The 26,480-nt window shown below is 37.2% G+C and overlaps 1 protein-coding gene across 5 annotated transcripts in view; it reads right to left on the reverse strand.

Annotated features, from left to right (window-relative positions):
• The window catches only part of PARG (poly(ADP-ribose) glycohydrolase), a 130,519-nt gene that overhangs the window by 82,210 nt on the left and 21,829 nt on the right, over window positions 1-26,480 (reverse strand). For all 5 annotated transcript variants that reach the window (XM_053207238.1, XM_053207235.1, XM_053207234.1 and 2 more), the window contains one exon: window positions 26,063-26,137. In XM_053207238.1, coding sequence (XP_053063213.1) covers window positions 26,063-26,137 — 75 coding nt within the window. The remainder of the gene's footprint in view (window positions 1-26,062; window positions 26,138-26,480) is intronic.

The raw sequence follows: 26,480 nt of genomic DNA on the forward strand, positions 1-26,480 counted from the left end.
ATGTGCCACTGTGCCAGGAATGAAGACAAAGCTCTATGCTCTCTCTGTGACCCCCTCAATAGGTCAGCCTTAACCCTGAAGGGCAGTCATCATAGTGACTGTGGAAAGGCTAGTCCTTTAGCAGATAGAAACATGGACAAACTACTAAAATAAAGTAACTGATTTGCCAAATGCCAGAACATTATGAATGATTTAAATATCTAGAAGAATGCAAATAAGAGATGTTTACTTATTTCTTCTTTCATAGAATACTTGACCAACTAAAACCAAATCTGTGAAATGTGCTCTAACACTACAGACATATTCATATGTGCCTAAGTACAGTATCTAGCACACAGAAAGTATTAAATAAATAATGACTACTGAACTTTGAGAGAATAAGTGAAATCTGTAGCTGATAAAGGAAACTACCATCATTTTACTAAAGGAGGAAGTTTCCATAGATATACTTCTTCAAACAGTTCATAGCAAACAACTTTTAAAAAGTGTCCAGTCACAAATCAGTGAACATAATAAACACCTTAAGCCATTCCATTTTATCTACTGGTCTAAACCTAGTTAGATCCCAGTAAAATTCTGAAATCACCAATAATCTACTTTAATGAAAACATTCAAAAAAATTTTATATGTAAGGTCTAAACTACATATAAATAATTTTATTTAATTATTAAATTAAATTTTAAATTTTATTAAATAATTTTTCAAAATAAAAAGTATATCACACCCCAAAATCTGAAGAGGAAAAAACTCATAATCCTATGACCCTGAAATTAAAATAACTGCTCAACTTTGTTAGTTTTTAACTAAATGGTATACTATATTTTTCTGTGGCTTGTTTTTTGCCATAAGAGAAAGCCATAGAAGTCCTTCCATGTAATAGAATGATAAATGCTACACAGTATTCCATAGTATAGATGTAGAATTCTCTATCGATAGTAACTATTTTTCCCAACATTAAATGAAAATTTTAAAAATACAGGAAAGGGGCGCCTGGGTGGCTCAGTTGGTTGAGAGCCCAACTCTTGGTTTCAGCTTAGGTCATGATCCCAGGGTCATGAGATCGAGCCCCGTGTCCAGCTTGGCACTGAGCATGGAGCCTGCTTTAGATCTGTATTCTCTCTCCATCTTCCCCTCTCCCCTCTACCCCCTGCTCCCACTTACTCTCTCTAAAAAACAAAAACCAAACAGCAAAATTAAAATAACTATACACTGAATACTCATACACTCAGTAGTTTCTATGATTACATTTTTCTATATTTACTTTTGTCATATATCTACCCATCCATCAATCCATCTTTAAATGCATTTTGAAGTAACTGGGGACATCAGTACTTTCATCACTTCAGCCTGCATGTCAGTAAGCAGTATAGTTTAAAATTTAATATTTAGTTTAATATTTATTTACAGTTTTTTTCCTTTGAGGTAAAATTTACATACAGTGAAATAAGCTAACCTTAAGCAGTATACTTAAGTGGCGTGTTACCATTCAACAAATTTTTACAAGGGTATACACCTGCATAACCCAGACCCCTACCAAGATATAGGACATTATCAAAACCCTAAAAGTTCTCTCATGCCCCTTCCCAGGAAACTCCTATCCCCACACCTGAGGGACTACCATTGTTCTACATTTGTTCTATTATCAATTAGTTCTGCCCCTTGTAAAACTTCATATGTTGGAAACAAAGGACCTGTTCTGTTTTATTGAAGGCTTTTCCCCCCTCAACACAATATTTTATCAGTGATTTTGTTCCCTTTTATTATTTTATTCCACTGTATGAATACACCACAATTTGTTTATTCATTCTCTTGCTGATAGACAACTGAGCTGTTTCCTGGTTTTGGCCAATAGGGAAAGATGCTATAACTTTCTTGTATAAACACAAGACTTTTTGTGTACATACTTTCATTTCTCTTGGGTATAGAAAGCAGCAGAATTAATGGGTCATAGGGTAGGTAAATGTTTAGTTTTTTTTGTTAAGATTTTTTAAATGCTTTTTATTTATTTTGAGAGCGCAAGCACACATGAGCGTGTGCAAGTGGGGGAGGGGCAGAGAGAGGGAAGGAGAGAGAATCCCAAGCAGGCTCCGAGCCTTGTCTCAATCCCACAAACCGTGAGATCATGACCCCAGCTGAAATCAAGAATTGCTTGTATAACTGACTGAACCACGAATGAGCCACCCAGGTGCCTCTAAAGGTTTGTTTTCTAAAGAACTGCTACATGTTTCCCACAATATAAGATAGTAGTATCACTGTACAATCCCAACAACAAACTATGCGAATTCCACTTGCTCCACATCTCTACTTACAGTTGGGTCATTTTAGTTTCAGCCTTTCTAGTGCTTATGTATTAGTATTTAGAATACATAAATACAATTCATTTATTTGTTAGGTAAACTTGTTGCAGATATTTTGCCCTGTTTTTAGTTTGTCTGTTCATTTTCTTAATGCCTTTAGGTGACAAATATTCATTAATTTTTTTATGGTTAATGCTGAGTCCTATGAAATCTCTGCCTAAGTGACAAAGATGCTTTCTTCTAGAAGCTTTATGGTTTTAGCTTTTGTATTTAGAATTATTTTCCATACATGCTGTGTAGGGGAAAGTATATGTATATCCCCCATGCATATATCCAGTTTTTCCTGCACCATTTGATTTGTTAAAAAGAGGTTTCTTGGGGCGCCTGGGTGGCGCAGTCGGTTAAGCATCCGACTTCAGCCAGGTCACGATCTCGCGGTCCGGGAGTTCGAGCCCCGCGTCAGGCTCTGGGCTGATGGCTCAGAGCCTGGAGCCTGTTTCCGATTCTGTGTCTCCCTCTCTCTCTGCCCCTCCCCCGTTGATGCTCTGTCTCTCTCTGTCCCAAAAATAAATAAATGTTGAAAAAAAAAATTAAAAAAAAAAAAAGAGGTTTCTTTTCTCCCATTCGATTGCTTTGGCACCTCTGTTGAAAATCAAATGATTATATGACCATGGGTTTTCTTGGCTGTCCACTGAGCCATTTGCTTCTTTGTTACATTTTGTTTTTATTGAAGTTTAATTAACATACGATGTTATATTAGTTTCAGGTATATAATATAACGATTCAACAATTCTATATTACTCAGTGCTTACCACAATTTGATTCTCATGCCACTGTCACACTGTATTAGTTTCCTTAGGCTGCTAAAGCTAAGTGCACAAACTGTGTGGCTTAAAACAACAAAAATTTATTCTTTCACAGTTTTGGAGGCTAGAAGTCTGAAATCAAGGTGCTGGCAGGGTCATTCGCCCTCTGAAAGCTCTAGGGAAGAATCCTTTCTTGCCTCTTCCTAGTTTTGGTAGCTACCAGCAATCCTTGGGGTTCCTTGCCTTTTAGAAGCTTTCAAGAAATCGTAGCTACGATTATGATGATACATATTTTACCCTCTTACTTGTTTAACATTCTACTACACTTAAATGACTAAATATGCGACAAGACTTGATTCATGTTTCCCTGTGAAGCCTTCCCTGATTTTCCTAATTGCTCCTTCTTCTGTGACTCTATAGTCACACACACATACCTGTATTATAGCACTTATTATAGCTTATTATAATTATTTACATGGTTTTTCCCTCTCCTCTCATCTGTGAAACACTGCAAAGGCAGGAAATGTATTTCATACAGCTTGTATTCCAGTACCAGGCACAGTATTTAGTACTCATTATTTGCTGAATAAAGAGTTAATGAAAAGAAAAACATCACATTTTATGTTGAAAGTATCGCTGAAAAATAGAAAGCACAAAAACTCTAAAGAAACTATAGCTCAAAGAAGGTAAAGCGATTTCCCACACTCACACTTAGTGGCATAAATCAGGACTAGATGCCAGGGCTTTGTCTGCCAGGTTTTAGAGTACAGAGCACTGGCCAAGAAATTGGTAGACTATAGAGGTGCAGATCTGCACTTACTCTCTGTGTTAACAAAAAATTTCTCAATTCTTTATTTCCTCATCCATAATAAGGACCATTCTAACTCTGTTTAACTTAGAGTTATGAAGGCTCAGATGTAACAGTGTTTTATGAATTCTAAAGCCCCACACACAAATGCAAAGTAACAGTAATAATCATAATCTAATGGGCCAGTAAATCACTACCTTACTGGACCCTCCCTCTTTCTTCATCACCCCCACATCAATTAACTGCCAAGTCCTACTGACTGATCCAGCAGGAACTTACATATTCATTACCTCTTCTTAATCGCTACTACTAAGCTACCCTGACTCAGCCCCTCATCCAATCTCCCCAAGAGTGCTATAACAATCTAACTGCTGCCCTACTGCTGGCCCACCTTCAGTTTCTGCCCAAGTACACCCAGGTGTGTCCCTGCTCCACTTGAAAGCTTTCAATGCTTTTCAATGCCTTTACAATACAGTGCAAACTCTTTGAACTAATAACCAACTATTTGGCCCTAGAATGTTCATCTAGTCTTGTTTAGCACATGCACACACCACCTTCTGGGCATTTTACATACCAGGCAGCTCAGCAATTTACTCACCACTAGCACCTACCTGTGCTGCCACAGATACAATTTGTGCTACACCTGTATCTTTCTTACTCAAAAAATTTTTTAAATGTTTGTTTATTTTTGAGAGGAAGAGTAGGAGCAGGGGAGAGGCAGAGAGAGGGAGACACAGAATCCGAAGCAGGCTCCAGGCTCTGAGCGGTCAACCACAGAACCTGACCAAACTCCCAGACCGCAAGATTATGACCTGAGCCAAAGTCAGGCATTTAACCGACTGAGCCACACAGGTGCCCCTTTCCTACTCAACTTTAAAACTTACCTAACCTTTTGATGTCCTGCTTAAACATCATGTTGCTTCAAAGTCTATCCAAATTTATTCACCAGGTAGAAGGCAACTCTCCCTCTTACAATTTATCTGTACTTTTTTTTCACAAGACACTTAAGACTTTCTGCTTTGTATTGTGGTTATTTATGGATATGCCTACTCGTGCTTACTAGAAGTTCCTTTAAGACACGATTTATGTTGATTCACTATGCCTAGAACAGTGATATTCATATGTAACATTATGTAACATTCTCAATAAAAATATTTGTTAAATTAACTGACATTTTGTATCATAGTTAGGTATTTTACAAATTTTCCTCTTCCTCCTCTCTACTGTCTATGAGAATCTCCACTGCTTAGGGCAAATACTAGAGTTTCTTTCTTTCTTTCCTTCTCTTTTCTTTCCTTCTTTCCTTCCAAAGAAAAATAAATTGGAGCACCTAGGTGGCTCAGTCGTTAAGCATCTGACTTCGGCTCAGGTCACGATCTCACGGTTTGTGAGCTCCAGGCCCTCTTCCAGTAAAAACACAAGCTCCACTTTAGGTGAGCCCTGCTTCTCTTTCCCTCTCTCTCTCTCTCTCTCTCTCTCCCTCTTCTTCTCTCTCTTTGCCACTCCTCTCTTTCTGCCCCTCACTCACTTGTGGCCTCTCTCTCTCTCTCTCTCTCTCCCAAAAAAAGAAATTAAACTGCATATGGATTGAGCTTTCTATAATATACCTAAAACTTTTTATCTGTAATACACTTAAAACCTACTGGAGCTACCTCTAGAGCATCCCAAATCTGAGAGACAGGTTCATATTTCAGAAATTAAAAAGAAATCACTTAAGTCAGAATTATCAAGATCTTTGAGATCCACCTATTCTTCAGGGACGTTTTTAGACTATAAATTTAAATGTTAGAGAGAAAAAAAACAATTATAGCACTAAATTATGTAAGAGTAAAAAATCAACTGGAGAAGGTGAATGTTTCCTACATTTATTTGTGCGTGACTCAGGCTGACACTTTGAAGAGAATGTGACAGCTTACAAGAAAACAAACTCACTCACTCCCCTTAATTTCTGAAGGCTCATGCAAGTCTGACAGGCCAACCACAGGGTGATCTCTCATGTGTATCATCCATGACAATTATGGCTTCAATAAAATGTTCTCCAAATTTTAATAAAGCCCAATTGGTTTTCAGGAAATAGCTAGCCTAATCTCTTCATATTTAAGAGAGCGTATTTCAGAGATTAGTGAACTAATTTGTGCACCTAATTAAGGCTGTCTAAAAATTTTATCTTAAAGCATGAAAAGAGGTATGAAATGAATGCAGTGGAGGAGGACACGGTGATATGAAAGGCTGAGCGCTAACAGGGGTCAGTGTTGGTGGCACAGGGTAAAGAGCTATGCTGAGAGGCCATCCTGCCTCTCTATTACCTTTGTTGGTTTTCCTCTTCAAACAGCAATTAAGAGTTTCCCTGTGAATTTTCAAAGTGCTGTGACTAAATGTGGGAAGCACATTTAAAAAAATCACAGCTCATTATAAGCATTTGAAATGATTTAAGGATAATACAAAAGAGGTCTTAGAGTATTTATCTTGCAACATACACTGGAAATAATCTGTACCTGTCATTATATTAATTTGATAGTTGTTTAATATGGGGAAAATCAGGCTGCTATAGACACTTCCTATTCTTCCCCATCATTGGTTATCGGGAGCAGAAGGGGAAAAAAAAAAAAAGGAAAAAGATTGCTAAGCAGCGGAATCTCATCTTATTCTGAATCTCCAAGCCCAAAGCGGAGCTCTAATTAGCCAGTACAGGGAAGAGGAAGGAGGAATGAAGTGAGAAAGAGCTTTCCTGGGGATCCTCACAACTCCATTTCCAGTCTCTCCCAATCACTGTTCTTTGCTCAGGACAGAACTCTGCACTAGTTTCTTACACCATTCAGAAAACAAGCCACCAATGTCTTAAAATTCATGCATTTTTGTAGATGGGTGTGGAAATTTCACCATTATATACTCCTAAATTGAAATAATTAACAACTAGTCTGGGAACACAACCAATTTGGGAGGAATATCTTCAACTAATTCTTAAAACAAAATATGCCTCTAATCAAAAACAGCCACATCATTTCCTACACAAATTTCATTAGATTATACATGAATAGGATTGTGTAGGTTTATGAAACATAAAGGAAGCTCTCCTCTAAACAGTATTTACTGACAATGACAATCTTTTTTCGTGCTAATAATAAAATGCACAGAGTATTCTTACCTTAGAAAGGACCAAATATAATAACACAACCTCATTATCCTCTGTCTCCAAAGAAGAATTTACTTCTCAGTACTGTTATAGTAAATGATTACTCTTTAGGGAACAATCCCACACTAGCACAAGATACTCTGATAGGTCTTTCTCATCTCTCACTCCTATTACCGTATGACTACATGGCCATATCCATCAATCATGTTAGCAAACACAACCAAACCACAATGCTATTACGGAGAAGCTAACACATATTTTCAATACCATATACTCACACTATTATCCATCTTTTATAGCCAGGCAATCAAACTGAACATGACAAGATTTCAGACAAATAGCTAATGGTAATATAAGTTTTCTTCTAGTCCTGGAAGCAAGATGAACTTAATTTGTTCAACAAATATAAGTTCAATCTTTTACTATGGTTTATATTTTTAAATTTAACAAGAATATTTTTGAACTATAAGAAATACTTTAAAATTACTTATTTTTATTTAAAAAAATTTTTTTAATGTTTTTATTTTTGAGGGAAAGAGCGCAAGTGAGTGAGCACAAGTAGGAGAGGGGCAGAGAGACGTGAACAGAGGATCTGAAGCAGGCTCTGCGCTGACAGCACAGAGCCCTACACAGGGCTCGAATTCATAAACCATGAGATCATGACCTGAGCCGAAGTTACACACTTAACTGACTGAACCACCCAGGTGCCCCTTACTTATTTTTACTTTTAAGTAACTTTTAAGGTAGTTCAATGATAGCTTCTCACACATGACTGGAAAAATAATTTGCCATATAAACCAAGTAATGTGCATACATAAAGTGCATACATATATATTACAGTGTTTAATTCTTAATTTAATTCTTAAATTATACAGTATGAGTCAACAATCAATATTATAGTACAAACTTCACTCTTACTAACAAAAGGCTGAAACGCATGATTTTCCCACAAGGTGTGAGGGTGCCCCCTGGTGGCAGATTCCTTGCAGAAAACAAAGAAATGTATTAACAGAAAATAAACACTATTGCAATGAAAATATCCTTTAAAAAATTTGACCAAGTTCTACTCAACAACTCAGTTATTTCAGGCAATACCCAATGTAGAAAAAATTCAAAATGTGATCAAAGAATGTTGAGAAATCTCTGAAGTTCACTGTGAAAAGATCTGACCAGCAGCGATTTCCAAGTAGCAAGACCAACAAGATATCTAACACAGAAGGAATCTGAGATGACTTCAGCCAGCACAGAACAAAACTTTCTAAGCTGTCCAGGATGGTAGCCACCAGCCACATGAAATGACTTAGCATTTGAAATGTGGCCAAGTGTGACTGAGCAACTGAATTTCGTATTTTATTTCACTTTAAATTTTTAAAAAATGTTTATTCATTGAGAGAGAGGAGGAAGGGGCCGAGAGAGAGAGAGAGAGAGAGAGAGAGAGAGAGCGCATCCCAAGCAGGCTCTGCACCTGTGCTTGGGCACAGAGCCCAATGCAGGGCTCAATCTCACAAACCATGAGATCATGGCCTGAGCCAAAGTCAAGGGTTGGATGCTTAACCAACCGATCCATCCAGGCACTCCTATTTCACTTTAAATAGCCATCTAAGGCTTTGGCTACTGTTTGGACAACACAGATCTAGTCCTACTTGCTACTGCTACTCCATTGCAGAGAAAGTCACCAGAGCAATCCAAGGAAGAGTCAAAGTTTCCAGACATATGTAGAAAAGGATGGTACAAACACATATGACTAAACCTTTACCTTTTGTTTGGGGATATTTATTTATTTATTTGAGAGAGAGAGAGAGAGAGAGAGAGAGAGAGAGAGAGAGAGAGAGAGAGCGCGTGCGCGCACAAGCAGGGGAGGGGCAGAGAGAGAGAGAGCGCGCACAAGCAGGGGAGGGGCAGAGAGAGAGAGGGAGACACAGAACCCAAAGCAGGCTCCAGGCTCTGAGCTGTCAGCTCAGAGCCTGACGTGGGGCTCAAACCCAGGAACCACAAGATCATGACCTGAGCCAAAGTCGGTTGCTTAATCAACTAAGCCACCCAGGCACCCTTGTTTGGGCATTTTTAAGTACAACTAATTTAATTCAATTGCACTGAGCTACTTTTGGTAACTGCAATTCCTCTTAGAATACAGAGGAGTCTAAAAATGGCCCAGTATTCCTTTTGAAATAATTCTGGCTTTATAGCCTATATAAAACTGAAGATATGTGATGACTTGTATAGCATTTAGCTACAAGAGTTTAAACTCAATTATCACCTGGGGTATCCATTCTTTTCTTACATGTAGAGAATAAAAAGGCAAATGGGTCCCTGAACTGTGGATTAGCTGAGTTCAGGAATCCAAAAAAGAGAACAGCCCAGGTGGCCCCACATCTACTTAAGTACTCTAGTAGTATGTTGCTGTTTAGTTCAAGCACCTATTGAGTATTCACTTTGTCTGGGACATCACATTGAGCACTGTGAGGGAAAAACACAAAGGCAGACAACGCAAGGTGTCTGCCCTCCAGAAATTAACTACTTTTTAGGGTAAAAATGGCACACAAACAACCATAAGGGTTTTATGTGTGCTGGCCTTACCTTTTCTTGATACCAACTGCCAATCCCAAGTGATCAGCTATCACTTTATATAAAAATAATTCCTAAATCTTCCATTAACAAGCTGTCGCTTAAGACCCATATCCCACATTTTTTAAAAGTTTATTTATTTACTTTTGAGAGATACCACGTGAGTATGCATGCGAGTGGAGGAGGGGCAGAGAGAGGACAGACAGAAAGCCAGGCAGGTTCCATACTACCAGTGCAGAGCCCATCCTGGGGCTCAAACCCACGAACCGTGAGATCATGACCTAAGCCGAAATCAAGAGTCAGATACTTGACTGAACTACCCAGATGCTCTGACCCACATTTCTGTGTGATCTACTCTCCTTGACTATCTTGAAATTAGTTTAAGAAACATTTACCAAGCACCAGCCATAAGCTAGAAAACACTAAGATGCCCTGGAGAAGTTCAGCCTCAGGAAGGACGCAGACATTTAATAGATCATGCGTTATGCGGCAAACGCATGGAGGTGCATGCAGGACTACTGAAAGCACAGAGAGAAGTTTTTAGTAGATACTAGCAAGAGAGGAAAAGAGTTCTTGGAGGAGATAAAGACTGCTGGGTCTGAATAGGTGGATTAAGAGCAAGCAAACGGCATGCCAGGGAATCACAAACAACAGTCATTAGAATATCAGGTTTGGAGCAGGAAAAGTGGCAAGAAATGATGCTGGAGTAGTGGCAGAGGCAAGGCCATGGAATACCATAAATATAAGAGTTGAAAATAGATGAGGTGCCACATAAGGTTTGAAGATATATGCCTCAGATAGTTCACTGTGTGTGAGCAGCATGAAGGATGGATTTGAAGGGAGCAACACTGAGCATGGGGCTCAGCTGGATGACTGTTGCAATATACCATCTGAGTCACGACAACGGCGTGGATTAAACAAGTATGGTAGAAATAGAGGTGAGGCTCAAGAAGTGTTCAGGAAGTAAAATTATGGTGTCTTAATATAAGAAGATGAAAGAGAAAAAGAGCTAAAGATTTGAGTGTACCCAGCATTAAGTGGTATTTAAAGCTCTTGACACTAGGTTAAGAGATAGGGACTTAACAAAGAACAAATCAAATCACAGGAAGGTAAAGGGACATGAACAAGGACAAAGTCCATGACAGAAGTGACAGCTACACTAGCACTAAAGGATAAGCAAGGTTAATCAGGCCTTTGGGAGAACGGTGATGCCAGAAAAGATATAGTGATGTAAGTATCCTAAGGTATAATTCCATTTTGGACTTGATGAATTTAAGGAATGGAATAAAACTAGAGTTTCCTTTGAGATAACAAGAAAGAGACGAATAAGGAATATCCTGTTCATTGGAGGATGCTGAGTGGTATCCACAGCCTCTATCCATCAGAGGCCTGTAGCACCTCCCTTCCTGTTGTGAGAACCGAAAATGTCTCCAGGTACTGCCAAATGTCCCCTGGGAAGCAGAATCACTCCTGAATGAGAACTACCACAACTAACTATAGCAGTGAAGAGCTAAAACTGGAGTGAGAAGCACCTGGGTTGAAATCCTAGCTTTATCACTTGAGCAGCCTTGATTTTCAGTTATTTGTAAAATGGAAATGTTAGTGTTTACCTAATGGGGTAGTTGTGATAACTAAATGAGATAAAACATACCGCTCACACTATACTTAGTACATAGTAAAGCTCCCAGTTATAAGGACCTCCACTGTCTCCACCACATAATCAAACAGGATGTTGTAGCAAACATCAAGGAGATCATCTACAGGAGGAGAGGAGGGGCAGAGGAGAAGGGGTTAAGTTTGGGAGGAAATAGGGCTAACCCTGGATGGGTAGGAGTTTGCAAGTGAATTGAAGCTCAAATGGTCTCCAATTTAGGATGTCCAGGCTCAAAGAAGGAAAGGATTATAAAGGAAGATGGAAGTCAACTACAGGGAAAGAGGTTGAGTATTTGGCTGCTCAACCAGTGAGCTGTGATAGTAATTAACTTTCCACTCCCAATGGAAGATGCCTTTGTGCTACAGATTGAATGCTTTTGTCCTCTCAGAATTCATATGTTGAAACCTATTCCTCCAATGCAATGGTATTTGAATGTGGGAACTTAGGGAGGTTAATTAAGTCGTGAAGGTGAAGATGTCATGAATGGGATTAGTGCCTTTATAAAATATAAGAGACCTTAGAGAGCTCCCTTGCTCCTGCCTTGTAAGACAGCCATCTATGAAACAGCAAGCATGGTCTCACCAAACACCAAATCTGCCAACACCTTCATCTTAGCCTTGACATCCTCCAGAACTGTAAGAAATAAATTTCTGTTGCTTATACACCACCCAGTTTATTGTATTCTGATATTAGCAGCCTGAATGAACTAAAACACCTTGTTCATATCCGAGCTGGGCTTCCCAGGGTGGAAGTGGATCAGACCAATAGCATTACTTGGGCCTTCATTTGAAAATATTCGATATTTCACTATGCTGGAAATGGTTCTTGTTGCAGAAAATGTCTTTTCATAGTGCTTTTCAAGTAATCAAAGAGCATCTGAGGCAACAAGGTACCATGCCACTAAGCTTACTAAAAACTTCTTTAACACTATAAAGAATTATTGCTAGACAGCTTAGACCCTGACTGCCTTGTGCCGTGAATCTTTACCTGTCATTTACCATAGTAATAAGTCACAGGTACATACTTTTTACGACTAGTACCAACAGTAAAATATGGAGAAGATTATTAGTTCAGTCCTCATTAGATGCAGCTACAATACTCTGCTGCTACTAAAGAAGTACTCCCTGAATCAAGAGGACAATGGACCTATTTAGCCCTTATTACCTAGTTTACCACACTGTGTATATAGATTACACATTGAAACAGTATATAAATTTGAAAAGCAGGTTGACATTCTGTTTTTATTTCCTTTTATTTTTATCTTCAGATATTGCATACCACAAAAATCCTTCCAGTTGTTAAATATGATCTTACATGTAAATAAAAGTGTTAGCAGCTTACTTAAAAGAAATATAGGGGAGCCTGGGTGGCTCAGTCGATTGTGCATCTGACTTCGGCTCAGATCATGATCTCGCGGTTTGTGAGGTCAAGCCCCGTGTTGGGCTCTGTGCCGACAGCTCAGAGCCTGGAGCCTGCTTCAGATTCTGTGTCTCCCTCTCTCTCTGCCCCTCCCCTGCTTGTGCTCTGTCTCTCTGTCTCTCAAAAACGAATAAATGTAAAAAAAAAAAATTTTTTTTAAAGAAATAAAGAATTTATGTTTAATGAGTAGGAGAATAAGAAGAGTAAATGTAAATTAATTTAGTAGGAATTATAAATCAAGGCATTACAGCCAATTGAATAAAAACAAAACAAAACAAAACACTTCAAGCTAGTTGAGAGAAATATAAATCATGAAACAGATTAAAACACGGAATTATTATCACCCCTCTACCAGGTAATAAAATCAATGCCACAGCAACATTGAAAAGTAATGGTTTCCATAGTTATTTGAACCAAATGATTAAGGCTGGAGTTACAGGACATTAATGTACTAGCTTTACTTCATTATTAGAATACAGGAGAAATTCTACTGAATGGATTTTTACTTTTAGGTATCTATAATTTTCATCCTCCTTGTCCTCTGCACACACAAATACAATACAGTGTTTCACAAACACAAAATAACAACACTAATTTCATCAATGACCCAGTGCATGGAAGGTTCAACTAAGACTGATTATTCATAATAACTCAAAAAGTTTATAAAGCAACGTGCCTCATTCCAACTGGAACAATTAGTCCTATGGAATATGCACTATTTAAAATAAATCATGAATTTTATACCCTCAATGTATGCTCCAATCCAAAAGCATACCTTAACCACACCAGGGAGGAAGTCTACATATTTCACATGAGTCTAAAATTTAATATTTCAGTGACTACGATTAGCTCTCTTTTGGCTCTTCCAGTTCTCATGAATTAAATTAAGTCAAGCTGTAAAGCAATGCAAACCGTATTGATTCTAGAGACTGTGAGTCACCAGGGGAAGAAGCCCAAAAAGGCTAAATTTCCACTGAACTCCAAATCAGAGGTTTGAAAGTTAGAGAGATAAAGACATTAGCTGTAGTCTTATGAAACATTCAAGGCTGCTTTCATTTGATTAGGAATTTGCTACAGGCTTTTTATGACAAATATAACAAGGACACTTTAAATCTTTTAGAAATCTTTGAAGAAAGATCCAGAAAACAGATTAGCTATGAAGAACTGCATTTAATTGGAAACCAATGAGGAATGTGTTTATATACATTCATGAATTACTTCTGCATTACCAAAATAAAAAAAAAAAAGGCTATCGTTGCCACAATCTTTATTGGTTATAGGTTAAAGAAATTTGCTCTGATCTGAAATGGTGATTACGACAACCTGTTGCCTTACGTCACTATTTCCCAAACTATTCTAGAAAACACTAACATTCCATGAAATGTTTATAGAGCTGGGGGGGTGGGGTAGGGAGCACTGTCAAGAGAGAAAAAAGAAAAAAATCCTCTAATATTTTTGTTCTAAAATTTTTAACAGAGAAAAAATACTAAGCATATCCAACATAATCATTAAATAAGCTGTCCTTAACAGTATGTCATGCCCCAGAAAGCCAGGAAGCCCACAAGATACCATTTATATACAAATGTACTGATGCTCAAATGATACGTAAACATGCTACTATTGCGTTTTATGCTATGCAATGACAAGTGACTTATGCTATGATTTTTGCCTAATAACTTCAACATATCTTAACTTTCTATCACATAAAAAATCTATGAATCAAAACTTAACAATTTCTTCCAGTCATGACATCATATATGTAAGATAAACTTTTTCTGTAATCCTATTTTTTTTTAATGTTTATTTATTTGTATTTTTGAGACAGAAAGGAGAACACGAGCAGGGGAGGGGCAGAGAAAGAGGGAGACAGAGAATCCCAAGCAGGCTTGCACTCTCAGTGCAGACCCCAATGCAAGGCTTGAACCCACAAACCATGAGATCATGACCTGAGTCAAAATCAAGAGTCAGACATTCAACCAACTGAACCAGCCAGGCGCCCCTAATTTTTTTTTTTTTTTTTTTAATTTGAGAGAGAGAGAGCACGCGCATGCGTGCAACCCAGGAAGAGGGGCAGAGAGAGAGAGACAGAGAGACAGGGAGAGAAAGAGAGAGAGGGAGAGAAGAGAGAGAGAATCCCATGCAGGCTCCATGCTTAGCACAGAGCCCAACATAAGGCTTGATCCCACCACCCTGGGATCATGACCAGAGTGGAAATCAAGAGTCAATGTTCAACTGACTAAGCCACCCAGATGCCCCTATAATCTAGTTTAATACAAGCTCATCTTTGTTTTTTGAGTTTCTATAATTTTTTAAACTATCAATAATTTTTAACGTATTGTTCACACACGTTCAAAATATTTTAAACACAGATATAACAGTATATCCCTCAACCTTGGAAATAATGAATTCTAATGTACTTGTCTTTAAAATTTTAAATTACAGAGCACCTGGGTGGCTCAGTTGGTTAAGTGTCTGATTCTTGATTTTGGCTCAGGTCATGATCTCATGGTTTGTGAGTTCAAGCCCCACACTGGGCTCCATGTTGTCAGTGTGGAGACTGCTTGGGATTCTCTCTCTCCTTCTTTCTCTGCTCCTCCCCACCCCTCATGTGTGTATACACCCTCTCTAAATAAATAAGTTAAGGGGCGCCTGGGTGGCTCAGTTGGTTAAGTGTCTGACTTTGGCCCAGGTCATGATCTCACAGTTTGTGAGTTTGAGCCCCGCGTAGAGCTCTGTGCTGACGGCTCAGAGCCTGGAACCTGCTTCAGATTCTATGTCTCCCTCTCTCTCTGCCCCTCCCCAGCTTGTACTCTGTCTCTCTCTTTCAAAAATAAATAAACGTTAAAAAATTTTTTTAAATAAATAAATAAGTTTTAAAAAAACTTTAAAACAAAACTGGTTTTCAAAGAGGAATATATTACTAGCCTAATCACAGCAACAAAACCTTTCTACTTTAAAGTGTAAGTTTTTCCATCTTTTATTTGTAAATGTCTACTCATTCCTGTACTCCTACCTCTCACTCTCTACTTTAGCAGTCACAGATGTAATAATAATAATCATAATAATAATCCCCTCATTTTGTTATTTATGGCAGCCTTTATGGATAAACCAACAGAAGTGAGGAAATAAGAGGTCTATTCATTCCTATATTTTCTATCCAGACATAGAATGGAACATGGATATGAAAATAAAATAATCACTAAAAACTTTAGGTTTCCTTTCAACAACTAATCCATTTGCTGAAAAAGTTTGCTGCTTAAGTCAGTTTTAGAATTTAAAGTTCTTTATATTGAATAAATTAACATTTACATTTATTGTGAAGTGTATTTTCCAGAAATACATAGAATATATATACACACATATATATACATACATATATATGGTCTAATGAATATTCATAAAGCAAACATCCATTTTTTTAACTACCACCCAAGTCCAAACACAGAAGCCAGGATCACAGAAACAGAAGTGGTCTCTCTTAAACATACCCCCTCACACATAACCCTCTGGAATTACTGGAGCTTTAATGTGTCATGTAAATTACACAAGTTAACTCACTGAGAATGAAAAGAAATAGTGTCACAGATGTTATAATATGGAACTATTTAAGACATCTCTAAAATGCATTAATGGAGAACCTTTTCTAATATATAGGACATTTTGTTAAACTTTCCTGTGAAAAAAATGCTAGCAATGACAATTTATTTAGAATATAAATTATAGAAATGCTTGGATTTAATTTCGTGGAACACCACACAGGAGGACCATAAAACACAGATTATTTGTTCCTAGCACTTTCAACAGCTGGCAATGAGGAAGACCAATATTAGCACTCAAGATGCAAAAAAAAAAAAAAAAAAAAAAACACTAACTAATGGCCATTTCAACTCACTAGCATCTAAATATCTAACTGTAAATTACAAAATAACACATAGATCTCTGTGATCTTTGCTAGATTCTGACAGAAGTAAAAACTCACTCTCATCCCAAATAAGGATGCTCACATAGAAGGATTAGCAGGATTCTAGGTCTTTTACTTCTTGCATTAAATACTAGTGTAAATATTAGGTAAAACTGTACCATGGAATGACACTAAATGACTGTGGATATTAACACCTCCTTTTATAAAGGTTTAGTTGCAAAATCAAATATGCACAGAATTAGCCAAAGCAAGGTTTTATTAACAGCTCCAAAATAAACTTAACTTTTGCAGTTAAAATATTAAAATTAGTATGATGTTAAATTTCAACTTTATTTTTTTCCTTACAAAGGCACTCAGAGTTCAATGTGACATTTAAGTAAACAATTTCCAAAAGACTGCTAATAAACAACATTTAAGAAGCACTCCTACTCTAAAATGTGGACACAGATAATACCAAGCAAATATAATTCATTTATAATTTAAAACCTAGCCAACAATTGTTTCCCTTGCATTGAAGACCTCATTTTCCTCCTCCAATCCCATTAGCACATATGTCTAACATTTCTTCTCACTAACCACTGCGGGCCTGGGCAATGTTATCTCTGTGGGCTGTGACATGGTAAAGATCTAGGTTATTAATATCTTTGGAGATCTGATGGACAGAAAAACACACAACTGTATTAAACACCCAAGGTCTTCCATTAAGTACACTGATGACAAGAGAATAATAGTCACAACAAGGAAGAACACCCTTGAATCTCGAGATATGCTTTACACAAACAGATGTCCTTAAATCCCTAACACTGGAATGGCTGAGCAAATGATCTATCAATTTAATGGAGTATTATACAACAATTAAGACTAAAGATGAGGAGGAGCACCTGGGTGGCTCAGTCGGTTAAGCATCCGACTCTTGGTTTCAGCTCAGGTCACAATCTCACGGTTCATGAATTCAAGACCCGCATTGGGCTCTGTGCTGACAGTGCAGAGCCTGCTTGGGATTCTGTGTCTCCTTCTCTCCCTTCACCCCTCCCCCACTCACACTGTCTCTCTTCTCAAAACTAAACTTAAAAAAAAAAAAAAAGACGAAAGATGACGGGCACCTGGGTGGCTCAATCAATGGAATGTCTGATTCTTGGTTTTGGCTCAGGTCATGAGTTTGAGGTTCATGGGATGAGCCCCACATCAGGCTCTGCACCAAAAGTGTGGAGCCTGCTTGGGATTCTCTCTTTCCTCTCTTTCTGCTCCCCCCAAAGTAAATAAACATTAAAAAAAAAAAAGACTAAAGATCAGTTGAGCGTCTGACTTTCTTTCGCTCAGGTCACGATCTCATGGTTTCTGGGTTCGAGCCCCGCATCGGGCTCTGTGCTGACAGCTCAGAACTTGAAGCCTGGTTCGGATTCTGTGTCTCCCTCTCTCTCTGTCCCTTCCCTGTTCACACTCTGTGTCTCTCTCTCCCTCTCTCTCAAAAATAAAAATTAAAAAAAGTTTTTTAAAGACTAAAGATGATAAAAAACTCTGTAACATAATTTTATAATATATCCTAAAATACCTTAAATATATTCTTATATCTAAATATAACTACAAAATATTAAATATATATACAAAGACTTGAAAAAAATAAATGAATATTTGGTAAAGTTATAGGGACTCCTCCAACCATCTGCACATTTACAAAGTAAAAAAAAGCAGAAGGTCAAAAATGCAATACCTCCTCTCTCTAAAGAACTGTAAAACTATCATCAGCACCTTGGTAATCACCTCATATTTATGGTCTACACTAAACACACCAAAACTTGCTATATATTACCCTTACAGGAATGCTTCTGGGCAAGGTCACCTGATAAAGGGGAAACAAGGTCTTGTCTGAGTACTTTGATTAAGAAGAGAGATAAAAAAAAAATGACTACTTTACCTCATAGCAAGGTGACAGGTATTTTAATCAATGGCATGTTTTACTGCCGTCATAAAATGTCAGATTTAACATTACTTTTTACCAAAATTAACAACTGTATCCACTTTAAACCCAGAAAATTACAAAATACAAATAAATCATGTATATATGACAATTGAAGTGATAAAGATGATATCAGTTTGGTCAACTTTGCATCAAAAATGAGATCTCTGTAAGAGTAAGAGATACATAGATTCAAGGATATTCTGATACCAGCATAAGTCTTCTGTTACTTAATTTATGCCTGCCGCTTAACTGACTGAGCCACCCAGGCGCCCCATATGCCTGCCATTTAGTATCAGACAGGTCAAAAACTTGATAAGGTAACCCTCCCTGTATTACTGGTCCTACCTCAAAATGCAAAATTGGTTTGGATCCTATTAATATCATAAAAATTGGCCTTCACAGCTAACTCCTTGCAGAAATTAACAAGCTGACCCTAAAATTCACGTGGAAATGCAAAAGATCCAAAATGGCCAAAACAAACTAGAAAAGGAACAAAGTTGGAAGACTCACACTTCCCAGTTTAAAACTTACTTCAAAGTTTAGTAATCAAAACTGTGTGATAGGGGCATAAAGACAGACATATAGATCAACGGAACAGAACTGAGAGCCCACATAAATGTTTATCGTCAATTGGTTTTTGAAAGAATGCCAAGAAAAATCAATAGGGATAAGAATAGTCTTTTCAACAAATGGTTCTGGGACAACCAGATATCCACATACAAAATAACGAAATTAGGTCTCTACAATATATGAAAAATAACACAAAATGGGTACCCATCTGCAAAACAATAAAAGTGGGCCCCTAATTCATACCATATACATATTAACTCAAAATGGGTCTTGGACCTAAGCGTAAGAGCTAAAACCATAACATTTGTGGATGTAGGGGCACACGGGTGGCTCACTTGGTGAAGCACCTGACTTTGGCTCAGGTTATGATCTCAGAGTTTATGGGTTCAAGCCCCGTGTCAGGCTCTGTGCTGCTCAGAGCCTGGAGGTTGCTTCAGATTCTGTGTCTCCATCTCTCTCCGCCCTTCTCCCACTCACGCTCTGTCTTGCTCTCAAAAATGAATAAACATTTAAAAAAAAAAAATCATGGAAGAAAACAAAGGAGTAAATCTTTGTGACTTTGGATTAGCTTTTTTAGATATGACAACAAAAACAGAGACAAAAAAAAAATCAGACTTTGTCAAATTTTTAAAAAATTTATGCTTCAAAGGATACAAGAAAATGAAAAGACAACCTATAAAATAGAAAATATCTGCAAATCATATTCTGATAAGGAACTTAAAACTTAAAGGACACTTACAACTCACTAATAAAAAAACAGGGTGCCTGGGTGGCTCAGTCGGTTGGGCATCCAACTACGGGTCAGGAGCCTGCTTCAGATTCTGTGTCTCCCTCTCTGCCCCTCCCCAGCTCACACTGTCTCTCTCTCTCTCTCTCAAGAATAAACATAAATAACATAACATAAAATATAAAATAAAATAAAATAAAATAAAATAAAATAAAATAAAATAAAATAAAATAAAATATAAAATAAAATAAAAAACAAATAATTAGGGTGCCTGGATGGCTCAGTTGGTTAAGCATCCCACTTCGGCTCAAGTCATGATCTAACGGTTTGTGAGGGTTTGAGTTCGAGCCCCGTAAGGGGCTCTGCATTGGTGATGTGGAGCCTGCTTGGGATTCTTTGTCTCCCTCTCTCTCTACCCTTCCCCACTTGTGTTCTCTCTCTCTCAAAATAAATAAATAAACTTAAAAGCAACAACAAATAACCCAATTTTTTCAAAAGCACAAAAGATTTGAATGGATATTTCTCAAAAGAAGCTATACAAATGGCCAATAAGCACATGAAAAGATGTTTAACATCAGTCATTAGAGAAATGCAAACCATTTCTGGTGTGAGATACTTCTTCACACCAACCAGAATGGCTAAAATCAAAAGGACACACATTAACAAGCAAGAAATCCTTGTGCATTGTTGGCATGATTATGTAACAATGTAGCCACTTTGATCAACAGTCTGACAGCTCTTTAAAATATGAAACAAGTTACCACACAATCCAACAATTTCTAGGTATACATTCAAGAGAAGTGAAGAAATATGCCCACACAAAAACCTACACATAAATGTTCACAGCAACACTAATGATAATAGCCAAAAAGTCAAAACAACCCAAACATCTATCAACTTATCAATGTATAAACAACATGCGGTATACTCACACAATGGAATATTATTCAGCAATAAAAAGGTATCAAGTATTTGATCATGTTACAACGTAGGTAAACTTGTAAACATCGTGCTAAGTGAAAGAAGTCAAGGGATTTCACAGACTATTTGTGTAATATATTTCCTTTAACTATCTCTCCTCTATACATTTTACAGTCTACCACTCAAATACCATGTCCTCTATAATATCTGTCCCGTGACCCAAATAAAACTCTCTTCCCCTTCCATGACCCACTAGACTCTATTATAGTCATCTACGGACATGCTTTCTGATGATTAAGACTGTCAATCAATTCCCCATCTTTAATAATACAATGCCTTCTATATAAGAGTGTTCAGTGTTCTTTAAGGGACAAACACCATCACAATACAAAAAACACAGGCCTTAAAGTCTAAGAGTCCTTCATATATTCAATGAATGGTTACTGGTCAGCTATTTTGGCTGGAACTGAACTGAGCTCAAATCTAGATTCCCCAAGGGGCACCTGGGTGGCTCAGTCGGTTAAGCGATCAACTTCAGCTCAGGTCATGATTTCATGGTTTGTGAGTTCGAGCCCCGTGTTGAGCTCTGTGCTGTCAGCTCAGAGCCTAGAACCCTGCTTCAGATTCAGTATCTCCCTCAATCTCTGCCCTTCCCCCACTCAAACTGTCTCTCTGTCTCAATAAGTTTTTAAAAATTAAAAAAAAAAATCTAGGGGCACCTGGGTGGCTCGGTTAAGCGTCCGACTTCGGCTCAGGTCATGATCTGACAGTTCATGAGTTTGAGCCCCGCATCAGGCTCTGTGCTGACAAGCTCAGAGCCTGGAGCCTGCTTTGGATTCTGTGTCTCCCTCTCTGTCTCTACCCCTGCCCCACTCACACTCTGTCTCTGTCTCTCAAAAAGTGAATAAACGTTAAAAAAAATTTTTTTTAAATCTAGATTCCTCAATACTTCATTGGTGAATTCATTCAATATTTGTATAATGTTGACCAAATTACTTAAGCTCTCTAAATCTACTTTCCTCTCTAAATTGAATGTACTATCTATATTTTACAAAAATGTTGAGGATTAAATTCAATAATATATTCCTAAAAGTAATATGTCTTCAATAAATACTGTTTCCTTTTTTCCTCCTTTCCTCAAAAGTAGCTGAACACATTTCTTCCGGTCTACGAAAAAATGTAATATTTAGAGGATATACCCAGGAAAAAAATGATCTCAAACTTTAAAAGCAAGTAATTTCAAATTTATAATATGTATTATAAACCTTATGTTTTATTCGTAAAATTGCCTGCTTAGAGTCTGAGAAGAAATGTCATTTCAACTACAGAGTTCTCGTTCCCATAACACCACTATAGTTGCTAGAAAATTACTTTATCCTAACCAAGAATTACTCTTCTAAGAGGCTTGAATTATCTTATAGGAACACTTTCCTAGGCAACAAATTTAGCAAACATAGTAAGACTCTGCAGAAGATACCATACAGGGTGCTTTATGTGTTATCACACTTTGGAAGTCTAAATATATAGAGGGGGGCACTGCACTACAGGACTCACACATTGAGAGGTGAACTGAAAACCAACACAACCTTCTAGAAAGGTGAATCGTTAGTATGTATTGAAGGCCTAAAAAACCAACATACCTTTTGATCCAATGATTATATTTCTATATCCTGAGGAAATAATCACTGATACAAAAGATTCAGGCACCAGGATGTACACTGTAAAATAATATTTTTAAAAATCCATATTTAGGGGCGCCTGGGTGGCTCAGTTAAGCATCCAACTTCAGCTCAGGTCATGACCTCACAGGTTTGGTTTTTGAGTCTGTGCCCTGCATCTACTTGAGATTTTCTCTCTCTCTCCCTCTCTACCCCTTCCCCACTCAGGCTTTTTCTCTATTCAAATAAACAAACTTAAAAAAAAAATCCACATTTAATATGCACAGGTGGATAAAATTACATTTTTTTTTTAAATGTTAAGAGTGATTGTTTCTGGGAAGCAAAATCATGGACAATTTTTATTGTTTTGTTTATTTCTACAATTCAGATAGTGTTAATGATAAAAAAAAACTTTTTTTAAAAGCAGTAAAACAAACTTTTCACAGGTAAAAAAGTAATAACATATTTGATTATTGCTCCAGAATTTGAAGTGATTTCAGATACATTAGTCAGCTAGATCCTTAAAACATGACATTAAGGTAGAGTAAGTGGTTATTTTGTTAACAAATAAGGACACTAAGGCTGAAGTCACGTGGCCTGCCCAAGTTTATACAGAGTTGAGACTAAGAACCCATGATTCTTTTTTTTTTTTAAGAGCCATTTTTTAAAATATTTATTTTTGAGAAAGCACAAGTGGGGGAGGGACAGAGAGAGAAGGACAGGAGATCTGAAGCAGGCTGAGCAGATGTGCCCAATGTGGGGCTTGAACGCACGAACTGGGAGATCATGACCCGAGCCAAGCCAAGGTCAGAACCTCAACTGACTGAGCCACCTAGGTGCCCCCCTATGATTCTCATTTCCAATTCTATGATCTTTTCTGCACCAGTGGTTCTCAAAGTAAGGTTCCCAAACCAGCAGCAACAATATCACCTATGAACCTGTTAGAAATGCAAAATGTCTCAGGTCCTACTCCAGACCTAGTTAATCAGATTCTCAGAGAGGATGGTGGGCTACAATCTGCATTCTAACAAGCCCTCCAGGATTCAGATACATAATAAATCTGAGAGCCACTGCTGTATATCATGCTGTCTCATTCTTTATGAGATAATAAAAATATTTCTGGAAAAAAAAGGATGGTGGTATTATTTATACCACTGTCAATTGCATTATATTTTTAGGCTCTTCCAAATTAACAGGAAGTAGTGACTACACAGATTGACAATAGTCTTAATGTGTAATTACTGACAATGTAATTAACCACGTTCTTTTAAATTACCAGCAACAGTCCAAAAGGACAGACAGATCTTCCATATAATAACATCACAAGAAATGAACTGATAAGAACATTGGAACATCACTAGCTAAAAATGCTCAGAAAAGAGTCTGTTATATTTAGGTATGTTGTATGCATTACAGGATATAGGAGCAGGAATCAGAAAAACAACAATTTTTATTAACTTGAACCATTACTTTTTAATAGTCTCCTGACTTTGGTATCCCTGAAAACCAGTATGACTACTTGATCTGTTGAAATCCAGTCTATAATACTTAAGGAGCACTCACTATATGTAAGGCATTATGTATGTGCTACAGGAAACACAAAACTAAGAAATGACACAGTCTCTGTTCCACAAAACTTTTAATGTCGTAGAGGATGTCAACATCTCATCAAGAATAAAGCAAGGCAAAGAGAGAGTGCCACAAGATAAATTTAAAAATCCACATGGAAATTCAAAGAAAGGTGACATCTCATTTTGGAGGGATCAGAAAGGAAAATGTGAGTCTGGGGAGACAGAATTTCAACAGAGGTAAGTGGCATATCAGTCTTTTATTACAGAGAAAATGAGGCAGCAAGTAGGAGGGAAGGATGTGTGCCGAGGGATATAATATTCTGATTGCAGACAATAGTGGAAAGAACACTGCTCTAGTTACAGTATCCTGTCATGAAGAAACCATGTCACTTTGGCCAAGAAAGCCCATCTCTAAATCGCAACCACTCGTTTATGATAGGAATAACGATAATTATGTTATTTGCCTCAGAGTCATTTATCTGAAAAAAAGGCCAAAGAGGGAAAGGTCTCAATATAAAATACATAGGACAAGTTCAAAGTTCAATATTTATTCTCTATTAGGTAAGAGAGAATTGTGTAAAATTGAAAATATTTCATTCAAAATGTTCCCGTTCCAAAATCAGTACTAATTATTAGTAAATGGAGCATAAGTAATACGGATAACTAAAAATAATGTGAGTGAAAGAATCAAATTGTACAAACATAAGAAAATGGACTCCATATACAAGTTATCTTTCTTTGGGGGGCTTACTGACCTAGCAAAAGTAATTAGCAGTTTCTTCTAAAACTAAAAATACATTTATCAAACAATTCAAAATCACACTCTTGGGCATTTATCCCAGAGAAATGTTCGTGCACTATATTCTTACAAAAACCTGCACGTGAAAGTTCTAAGTAGTTTTAGTTGAAACAGCAAAAAACTGGAAACAACCCAAATGTCCTGAAATCATCTATAGTTAAAGTGTGATACATCCATATCATGGAATGTTATTTAGCAATAAAAAGGAACAAACTACTGGTGGATTCAAAGGAATTATATTGAGTGAGAAAAGGCAATTTGAAAAGGTTACACACTGTAACCTTTCTGAAATAACAAAATTATAAAGATGGAGAACAGACAGTGGTTGCTGGAAGTTAGGTGGGAATTTGTGTGGCAATAACAGGCAGCACCAGTGAGCACTGTGGTGATGGAATAGCTCTGTACCTTGACTGTGGTATGGTTACACAAAGCTACGGTTAATATAACTACACTCACAAATGAGTACAGGTATAACTGATAAAATCTAAATAATCCTTTATGTCAACTTCCTGGGTTTGGTAATATATTGTATTTATTTAAGCAATTGACATCAGGGAAGGTGGGATGAAGTGTGCACAGGACCTCCCTGCACATTTCTTTGCAATTTCACATGAATCTATCATTATTTCAAAATAAAATGTTAAAAAAAAAAGGTATACTCTTATTTTTTCAAATAGCAGTGGATGACACCTATTATTCCAACACTACTATGAAAGTGGTATTCTTACCCATTGAAGATGGTATACAAAATTACTACAATTTCCTGTGGAAAATAATTTTACAACATAAACCCAGAGCCATAAAAAGTTTTTTTGTGTCCTTTGACCTAGCCATCTACTTACTGGGAATCACCTAAACAAACAATATCAAATCTGGGAAAACATATATATATATGTATGTGTGTCTGTGTATATGTGTACACACACACACACACACACACACACACACGTAAAGATGTTACTACACTGTAATTGAGAACAGAGTAAAACTGAATGCAACCTTGATGTTTCTAATCATGATGTATCAAGTAGCCATTAATAATGATGATTGTATAACAATATAACAGTATTCTCTTCATGAGAGAAAAAGAAAAATTCAAAATTAGCAGCTAAAATATACATATAACAGGAAATATTTTTCACAAAAATAAAGGATAGTAATTATGTTAGTGCGAAAGATTTATGGGTATTTTTCTCAAAATTTTTACAGACTTATATCATTTTCATAGTTAAAGAAATAAGCATACTTTTACCTTATCCCAGAAATCAACCAAAGCTGTGAAGTCCCATTTCTTAGAATATGCCACATTATATTTCAAAATAGCATCCTATGGAAAAAGCATAAACAAAACCTCATGACACAGTCAAGTAATTTATTTATGAATAACCTTTCTCCTTTATGAACTACTTCCAGTAAATTTCTTAACCAGCATTAACCTTCCTCTTACCATTAGCTACTCCACATCAGTAGCTATGAACAAAAGAATACACACTAATTTATTATTCACTTAAGAAAAATGAGATTAGAGGGGCGCCTGGGTGGCTCAGTCGGTTGAGCGTCCGACTTCGGCTCGGGTCATGATCTCAGGGTTCGTGAGTTCGAGCCCACATCAGGCTCTGTGCTGACAGCTCAGAGCCTGGAGCCTTCTTCGGATTCTGTGTCTCATTCTC

Source organism: Acinonyx jubatus, chromosome D2, assembly GCF_027475565.1.
Source record: "Acinonyx jubatus isolate Ajub_Pintada_27869175 chromosome D2, VMU_Ajub_asm_v1.0, whole genome shotgun sequence".
Classification (NCBI taxonomy): Eukaryota; Metazoa; Chordata; class Mammalia; order Carnivora; family Felidae; genus Acinonyx; species Acinonyx jubatus.